Source organism: Lactuca serriola, chromosome 5 (assembly GCF_051521515.1).
Source record: "Lactuca serriola cultivar US96UC23 chromosome 5, Lser_US96UC23_V15, whole genome shotgun sequence".
NCBI classification, from domain to species: domain Eukaryota; kingdom Viridiplantae; phylum Streptophyta; class Magnoliopsida; order Asterales; family Asteraceae; genus Lactuca; species Lactuca serriola.
Window position 1 is genome coordinate 263,449,204 of NC_136412.1, and position 10,212 is coordinate 263,459,415.

The 10,212-nt window shown below is 31.6% G+C and overlaps 1 protein-coding gene across 1 annotated transcript; it reads right to left on the reverse strand.

The window, feature by feature from the left end:
- Positions 1–1,999: 1,999 nt before the first annotated feature.
- LOC145054182 (purple acid phosphatase 2-like) lies at positions 2,000–4,556 on the reverse strand. The gene is made up of 8 exons (XM_079002327.1): positions 4,305–4,556; positions 3,952–4,149; positions 3,750–3,861; positions 3,451–3,680; positions 3,154–3,292; positions 2,839–3,059; positions 2,456–2,577; positions 2,000–2,353 (listed from the first exon to the last, which is right to left on the reverse strand). The coding sequence occupies exons 1-8, from the start codon at positions 4,470–4,472 to the stop codon at positions 2,152–2,154; spliced, it is 1,392 nt and encodes a 463-aa protein (XP_078858453.1). The 5' UTR covers positions 4,473–4,556; the 3' UTR covers positions 2,000–2,151.
- Between the last annotated feature and the right edge of the window lie 5,656 nt (positions 4,557–10,212).

Here is a 10,212-nt window from a genome sequence, read left to right on the forward strand (position 1 = left end):
CTATAGCTAACCTTATGGTTTTTATCTCATTCGTCGGGTGCTTTGCAATTTTGCATTCAATCGACATAAGTGATTATAATCTGAAGGCTGGTAAGAGACTACGAGAAGGGAAGAAGTCACACGACATAACTGATTATGAATCATTATTCTGATGTTGATTCACGAGGCAATAATTAGGATTCACGAGGTGTCAATTAGATTAATTGGTTCCCGCTTGATAAAGATTCTTGTAAGACGCCCTAAACGGTAGTGTTTGTTTAACGTTACTTCAAAAAGAGTTCCAAAGTCTAGACAAAAAGAGGTTATTTCATTGGGCTAAAGTTATGTTAATTTTGTAATTGGGCCCTTAGAAGACATATACACAAAATTTATTTTTTATGTATGTATAAATATTATATATTTGAGAAATTTTGGGCCCCTTAGAGTCGTGGGCCCTGGACGGTCGCCCGGGTTGCCCACCGTCAGGACCGGCCCTGCTAGTATTAGAATATTATGAAAAGATCTTGTATCATCCGGACAAGATCAATACAATATTAGATACAACCATTTGTATGGTTAATAACTCCCTAGATTGGAGAACCGTGTATTATACGAATTTATTACAAGCAAAAGTTTAATTTAAAGTTATAAAAATTATATATATTTTAAAGTAATAGTTTTACATAAATATAAAAAATATAATAAATAAATAAGTAATTTAATATATAATATAAGAGATTTGAAATATCATAGAAATTGATCATTGCAATAGAATTCACGTTCACCTCCATCCGAACACAACCTTTAAATATCTAGAACTTGGTCAAACAAAAGTTGAGATTCCATTTCTCCACTTTCCTTTAAACTAGACGTCACGTAATAAAAAACAAGAAAGAAGTCAACAAAAGAAGGTATAATTAGCTTTTTGTGTTCAAATGACAGTTACAACTGATCACCACTCGACTCTAGTTCGACGTTGGACTTACTTTAAGATAAATTCACAAAAATAACTTAATTTTTTAGTAACTTAGCCAAAAATAGCAAAAAATTATTACTATTTAACCAAAAATAGTCTAACAAAACCACATATATGGCTAAGGCGCCTGTGGTTTCGTCAACTTGTCTAAAATTTCATCGTTTGACATAGTAACTCGTATTCGATTTTGTCAAACGGGCTGCAGCCTACAGCTTCCCGGCCTATTAGCTCAATATATTTAAACCCTAAAAAAATTTCTAGATCATTTTTCAACTGATGGATATGAGAATTCTCTATCTAATGGCTAAAGAATCCCACAAAATTATGTTCTAAGTAATCTTATATATAGTTAATTTTTTATTATATACACTGAAATTTAAAAGTAATGTGTATTATTTTCGCCTAGAGATCGGAAAAATATAGAACAAAACCACAAATGGCATAGCCGTTTGTGATGGTGCAAGTCTTTAATGCACACAATGTGTTCTTCAATAAATTTGTACATTCACAAACGACTTGAAAGGAAACCACAAATGTCATTTTTAATTTTGTGTCTTCGAAAATGGACAATGTAATTTTTTTTATGTAGATAACATGAAATTACAGGAGAGATGATGATTCTGCATCGTTGGCTATTTTTGTATAACGCTGATTTTTGACCAAGTCATTAAAAAATTAGGTTATTTGTGTAAATTTTATCCACTTTTAATTGACCTTTCAAACATAACAATTTTAAATTCAGGACATTATGTATTTTTTTAAATATAATAGAACAAAATCAGGGTCGTGAAAATCTTTAGGATATAGAGTCATGGAAAAAAAAGGCATTGATACCTTTACTGAGAAAGAAGCGAAAGGGCAGGGGTGCAGCACCCACAATGGACTAGAATCGTGTGCGCTTGTGTGGAGTGTGGACTGGACCACAACCACCACCCTCTCCCGGCCTCTAGTGGTGCAGTGTGCCTTTGCCTTTTATCCCTAATTCCCTATCCTATTCCTATCAATCATTTTATCTCTATTCATCACTTTAAAATCTAGATACACTTGTTTAAATCATCATATCATCTTTTATTCAAACTAAGATAGGACAATACGAAAAGAAAATTTGGGCAACAAAACTAACAATTCTCCATTTGTCACTTCAAATGACGTTTAACATCACATTCGTAGATTCCCGTTTAATTTTGCCTCTAATCTTATTGATAGTTTTTGGTTGTAGAATCATCCACAGGGTGCCAAAATCTATTGTAAAACATGACTGTGTCGGCTCTAACAGCATATCCATCTGAATTACGGTGCCAGCTGTAATAAGCATGCGTTCGATTCTTGATCTCTAATGTTGCGTGACCAAAGCTCGCTTCTCTAAATGCTGAATATTTTGGTTGTGGCTCTGTCATACTACACGTTCATTAAAAAAAAAAAAAAAATTGTTATTCAAATTATATTTTAAAATAATCAACTTTTTATTTAATATAAAAAGTATCCAAACTTTATTCTCACTTGTTTGCTAACCCTTCAATGTTTCCGCCGTCTCCAATGGTTATATACACAGGGGCAGATTGGTCATGCGCCGGGGTGCATTCGCCATTCACAATATTATATGCAATATTCGATATACGTTCCTACATAATAATTCCTAAAATTTTAGATTCATATATAAATGTAATGTGGTAGCAACCTTTTTGATATTTTAGGACAAACTTTCTAGGACCATTTTCCCTAATCATGAGAAGAGGGCGTTAACGACTTTTGCACTCGAGAAAGCAAGTCCCTGTCCTACATTTTACCTTTTTGGATGGGACACAAAATTACAGATTTTGTCAGACATCAGTCTCAGTCTCAGTCTAATACACACCAAACACAGTATGAGTCTTGTAACTTACTGAGCGTTCATAAGCATGAACATGACCGGCGAACACAAGATCGACTTTGTATTGCACGAACCATGGCTCGAACATGACTCTCATGGTCTCGCCTTCCATATAATGGTAACTATTACTATTGTACCATGGAGAATGCATGAGAACAATTAACCATGGGGTTTCCTTTCTATTCACCTTTGGGAACTCCTCAAGGAGCCATTGGTATTGAGGTGTATACATACCTACACGTGCCACATTATATAAATTTTTTTTATAAACTTTTCTATTAACTTATTTTCAAAATCATATAAAAAACCACAATAACTAATTCATTACCATAAGCCGAATAAGAAGACAATACAATAATATACGCCGAAGCTCGCTTAATTGAATACCAAAGTGGCTCCGTACTTCCCGATTCCTTAAAAGGGACTCGGTAACGGTGAAGAAACGGCTTAAACGGCTTCGTTTCACCCTGCATCATAACATATTGCTTGAAATAAATTTTACAAGTTTCAAAATATATATAAAAAGTTAGCTATTATTGGTAAAAGAATATAAGGAAAAAAATTAAAATGCATTATCCATTTTGGACTTAATAAAATGACAAATTTGTTTGAAGGGGGGACTTACGATACTTGGTTCATAATCGAGCTCATGATTTCCAGCAGTCCAAATCCATGGTTGAAACGCTGTACTACGTTCAGCGAATCTTCCCCAACTATCCCATCGTGAATTATCATGGAACTCGTAATGATCGGCGTACGATAGATCACCAACAAACAACACCGCTTGCCCTTTCACCGGATTCATTTCATAATGCGTAAGGGTAAGATTCGAATCATACGTTTGACCAAGATCCCCTGCAAAAAAATTTGTCAATTAGGGTGAAGTTGTGAACTGGTTATCGAGAATTCAAACCGAAAGCTTACCCATGATCCCGAAAGTGTAGGGAACATCAGGCCCGACCGGCGGAGGAGTCGTGAACCAGAACCGCCGTGTGGTGCCACCGCTTCCGACCTCGTAATAGTACTTGGTGTTAAACTGCGTCGATTTGTTTTATCAAATTAAACAATGAAGTTTGGAATTTAAAGATTGAATATGAAATAATTGAAATCCTAATCTTAATCCCACCTCTAAGTTCTTGATTTTGCAGTGATGAATGAATCCAGAAGTGTAATTATAGTATTTGTAAGTAGTGATTCTGCCTGTTGACTTGAATTTTTTATTGTTTTGGGACCAATAAACCACTGTGCTCGAACCAGGCTCATCTTGAGTCACCCAAGACACTATAACATCTCTTCCCACATGGTCTCCTTGTGTTATGTGCACCTATCACATACCCAATCAACGTACAACATTTAATGCACAAGTTACAGTCGTTCTAACACATCTGTTTTCACTATTCGACAGGATTCATTAATGGATTCTACATTAACCCATTTCGATAAACTGTTTCGAATCGAAAAAATCACAAAAAAGATTACCTGTTGAGGGGCATTGTAACCGGGAGGATGAGAGAAGACATCGCTATGGAAAGGCATGTCGATGGATTTAGCTTCTTTCCTAACGAAAGAGCTTGTGATTCCGCCATTGGAGAATGCTCCATGGTAGATCGTTAGCAGGAGAACCAAGAAATAAGCGTAAACCCCCATTTGTGAGTGAAAACACAGGGGTGGATCGTGTTTTGGGGGGAGGGAAGAGAGGATTTTATAAGCAGATGAGAGTGAGAGTCAACACTTTTGGACTTTTGGTATAATATTCGGGAGGCCGATATTTAATCGAATAAAAATAAGAGTATATGTTCGTTCGGTTTCATAAAGACTTTTGTCTTTGTATGTTATCCGTCGATTTAACTATATATTATTTTTAAGCAATTTAGACCAACATGTTTGTTTGATTAGAGATGTAACTTATATGGAAATAAATTGATCTTTTTTATATTTTTTTGGTAAGAAGTTAAAAATGTATTTATTTACGGCTTTTACAATACAATATTAAATTATATCATTATCTTAATAGTATAATTTTTATAGTTTCATTTATTGTGTTAATCATTCATTTAGTAATAGCAATGACAAAAAAAAAAAAAAAAGTTATAGATAAATATAAACCACACAAAAATAATTGAGTCCTTTTAACTTTTAACTCAGAACGGAAAGGCTCGTTTTCCATATGTATGTTTGATTAATTAAGTTGATTAAATCTTTGATTAACCTCAAATAATAATTTTATGTGTGTGTGAAACTACATCATATGAATGTGAATCTGGTTTTATTTAAGATCATCATCAATAATAGATATGACTTTTTGAACATGAATGATAACAAAATCCGACATTAAGATTTTTATTTTGTCAATTTTTGATAAAACCCTTTCTCATATTGAGAACGAACCGTTAATGGCATCTTTTAAAAAAGTTAGAATTTTTTGTTTATAGTCATCATATGAAATCTACTATAAATTCTTCATATTCAATTAAATATTTATATCAATGTTTTTTTATTACGTCCCGAAAACCGGTAATTGTATTCATTTTTCATCATTTTTAAGGCTTAACAGGTGAATCCATTTTTAAAATTTAAACTTTTGATCAAGATTTTGAATTTTATTATTAATTTGGTCTAAAATTTATACTTTTGGTCTGAATTTCAAAAATTTATTACAAAATCATTATAAATTCAATTTTTTTAAAATATTTTTTACAAATTCTTTTCCGAATATGTGTTTTATAAAATCATATTTATACAAAAACGAAAAAACATATTTTCTCATAGAAAACCTTCTTTTTCTATATAAAAACCTTTAAAAAAACATCTTTGGTTAAAAAAAGGCTTCACAAGATTTTGAATTTTATTATTAATTTGGTCTAAAATTTATACTTTTGGTCTGAATTTCAAAAATTTATTACAAAATCATTATAAATTCAATTTTTTTTAAATATTTTTTACAAATTCTTTTTCGAATATGTGTTTTATAAAATCATATTTATACAAAAACGAAAAAACATATTTTCTCATAGAAAACCTTCTTTTTCTATATAAAAACCTTTAAAAAAACATTTTTGGTTAAAAAAAGGCTTCACAAGATTTTGAATTTTATTATTAATTTGGTCTAAAATTTATACTTTTGGTCTGAATTTCAAAATTTTATTACAAAATCATTATAAATTCAATTTTTTTAAATATTTTTTTCAAATTCTTTTCCGAATATGTGTTTTATAAAATCATATTTATACAAAAACGAAAAAACATATTTTCTCATAGAAAACCTTCTTTGTAAAAATAGGTTTTTATATAGAAAAAAGAAGGTTTTTCATATGAAAATATATGTTTTTTTTTTGTATAAATATGATTTTATAAAGCAAAAAGAAAATATTCGGAACAAAATTTTGAAAAAAATATATAAAAAATAAAACTCAATTTAGGATAAATTTGTAACAAAATTTTGAAATATAGACAAAAAATGTAAATTTTCTATCAAATTTGTAATAAAATTTAAAACCTGGGTCAAAAATATAAATTTTGAAAGTGTAAAGAACTATTAACCGGAAACAAAGATGAAAATGAACACATTTACCTCGACATATAATCAAAAATAAAAAAAGTTATATAACAACTTAATTAAATATGAAGTAAAAATATAATGATTTTATATTAGATTTCTTTATTTTTAAAAACAAACTTTGTGATATTTGCTTTTGAAGCGATCATTAAATTGGCAGGTTATACATCACGATATAGATATAGCTTTTAAAATATTTTTAAACTATATTTTGATAAAGAAAAAAGTATGTAACGAATACATATATGTAGGTTAAGACGGGTTAAAAAGTTGGATATTTTTAGGATCGTTTATTATTCGAATAAAACCGAATTATCTAATTGGAAAATTTGGATTAAACTATTTGGTTCGAATATTTGGATTTTTGGATTGGTTTCAACAAAACCGAATTATTATTTTGGATTTTAGATTGTTTTGGTTCATAAAATAAAAACCAAATAGTCAAAAAAAAAAAAAAACGAATAAACATTTATTATATATATATATATATATATATATATATATATATATATATATATATATATATATCGTTTTTTATTAGTTTTGTAATTTATTTTTTTAAATAGGAACGTTTCACCCGATAAAAAAGCATTAATATGCATTTTCACTCAAAAGTTTTCTATATATAAAATATTTAACTATAATATATATTCTTATTAGTTGTTTATAAATTTTAAATCACAACTAAGTAATTTGTTTTTGCATCTTGTGTAAGTTTAGTAATATTATAATTATTTGTCATTTTAAAATGTTTCGATTTTTGAAAACCGAATTATAAAAACCGATCCAATCAAATTGTAATCGGATTGGATTTAAATTTAGTTTGGACTATTCGGATTCATGTTTTGAAACCGAAATCAATTTGAATTCACTTGATTGGATCGGATCAAACCGATTCATCCAAACGAATACTCCTAGATATTTTTATGATTTAAACAATACACTATAAAGTATTATTTGTAATCTGTAAAAGAAAAAAAATATTAATGATATGGTTTACAAAAAATATCATCTTAAGATAACTATTAAAAATATTACATGTTTGGTCCTTATCATTTCAAAATTATGTATAGTTGGTCATTTTCTCTAACTCTGTTAGAAATGAGACATTAAATCTAAATCAAATGACTAAGTTATCCTTAATTTTGTATTTTGTGTTAGTTCACAATTTAAAAAAAAAATACAAAGACCAAGTGTGTAAAGAAATAAATAAATAACTTAAATAAGTAGGGTCGGTCCTTTACTTATTGCATAAGAAATCTATATAAGACCTAAACTGAACACACTTTACGTGTTCTATAAAATTAAGTATAAGATTCAAAATATGTAAATACATTTTAATTTTTAAACAACTTCTACTCGCTTATACCTAATTTTGTTTATCTATATTGTCTAAAGCTATTTATCTTATCTATAAATTAGTATCCTAATTCCCAAATTAAGTCATTCTTATATAAAGCAATTAAAATTGACAACTATATTTCAAAAATCCACAGTATTCAATTCAAACAATCAGACTAACATAACAAAGACTGATAATGCTATATGGATTAAATGGAAGGACTAGTTATGAAAAGTTTTCTTCTAACTACTACTACTCCACTTTTCGAAGTAAGCTGAAAGAAGATGCCATAAACTGAGTCAACCAAACTCCACAAAAGCCTCGAAAATGGGATTTCTTTAAAGGAATCATCTCACCTCCTTCCAAAAACAAACAGTAAACAACTACAAAATGCCCATTTCTCGCTCTCATTTGTTTTGATTTCTGCAAAAACAAACAATCTATCTCCAATTAAGCAAGCTAAGGTGGTAGAATTAAATTCAAGGTTGGTGGTGAAGGTGGTAAGCTGAAACCAATCGATTTTTGAGTTGGAGATCTAAAAGACAAAGAGATTTGCAGCAGATCCTACGATTATTGTTGCTGTTTAGGGATGAGCAAAGGAACCGACTCGGCTAGACCCGGCCCGGGAACCGAAGTCGGCCGAAATGAAGAACCGAATCGGACTGCCGGTTCTCCCGGTTCCCACCGGTTCTTGTTGGGTCTTCAATGTTGGAACCGGTCCACAAGAAATAGAAACATACGGTTTCGGTTTTTGCCAGTTCTACCGGCTTTTTCCGGTTCCATCGGTTCCGGTTTCTACCAGTTCTCGGTTCCAAAAATCCACAAGAATATCGTCCCGGTCCAGGCCCGATCGGTTCTATCCGATTCTGGTACCGGTTACAACCGGTTCAAATGATTTCAAATGATTTTGAGGGTCTTCTCTATCCAAACCATGGAATTTGGTTAGTTGATGTATGAAACTTTACTTTAATTCAATCCATCGGCGGTTTGCGGAATAAACAATACCAAGAGGTGTGTGAGTAACATACGTCTCCATCATTTGTCTAAGTGTCAACTGTTGAGGGGGATTGGGTGGATTGGGGTGATTGGTATTGGGATATTATTGCATGTAATTGGGATGTTGTTGGTAAGGTAGGTATGGGTATTGTTGGTGATTGTAGATTGGTGGTGGATAAGGTTGGTAGTTAGGGTATTGGTTGTAAGGAGGTTGTTGTTGTGGGTACATTGGGTTTTGGTACATTGGAGGGTGTTGGTAATTAGGTTGATTTGGGTAATGTACTTATTGTTGAACTTGAAAAGCATTGGTTTGAGGTTGGTTGTTTTGGTGGAATTGTTGGTTTTGTGGTTGTGGTGGTTGATAATTGGGTTGGTTTTGAGGAGGAGCTTGATTCCAAGGTGGCATATCAATGAGAGGTTCTTGTTGTTGTTGTTGTTGTTTTGGTTGTTGGGGTGGGGTATTGGCATCTTGATTGTTTGGGTTTGGGTTGGGATTGTGAGGTGGAGTGTGATTCATGGCTATGTAGTTTTTAAACGGAATGTCTTCAAGGGATTGACCAACAATTGGAGAACGCGGCTCGGTGTCGGTATCACTTCAAGTATGAACTTAGTCTTCTATGTTGATTAGTGGAGAAGAGGAAGAAGCTTGAACGAGTTGTTGTTGCTTTGCTTGTTTGGCTAACTTTTTCAACCTTTTTGCTTCTTTTTCAATTTCCAGATTGTAGAGTAGTTCACCGGTTCTTGTAGACCTAGGCATAAACAATCAAATAACCATAACCAATTTCCCCGGCAACGGCGCCAAAACTTGGTGGGATGTCAAGTCCACCAAGCAAATTACACCCTTTTTTTGCAAATAAAACGTAATATAATGGTAAAAAGGGTATCGATCATCGGGAAAATGGTTGTATTCAATCACCAATGCAATCTAAAAGAACTATTGTAAATAAACTAACTAACTACAATTAAACTAAAAGGGGGTGTTATAATTGCTTGAAAACTAAAAGACTTGAATAAATAAAAACTTGCAATTAAACAAGAAAGTGAGATGCTCAAATATTAGAGAGAATTGGTAAACCAAGGCTATTCAACACAATGAACATCTGTGTGTTTATCATTAGGATTTAATATGAAGCTTATCATTCATCCCAAATTGGTTATAGCAATCATGAAGCATGATATGCCAAGATATCTCATGGGTAGTATGGAGGTTGGGGAAGCCCACAACACACCTTCTTAATCAAAATCAAAGATCCAATTGAAGCAATTGAGCCCAAGAAGTTGATTAGCCTTAAGAACGAAGAAATCCTCAATTCCTAGAGGATGTTAATGCTTACACATCCATAAAGGAGTTATGATTCATAATCTAGAGATGATTTTTATCATCATAAAGCCCTTGTTCTAAGTAAAATTCAATGGTTCAATGCCAAACCAAATAAATAAACTAACAATTGCTTATTAAAGTACCAAGCTCATGATAAAAGCATTAAACAAGC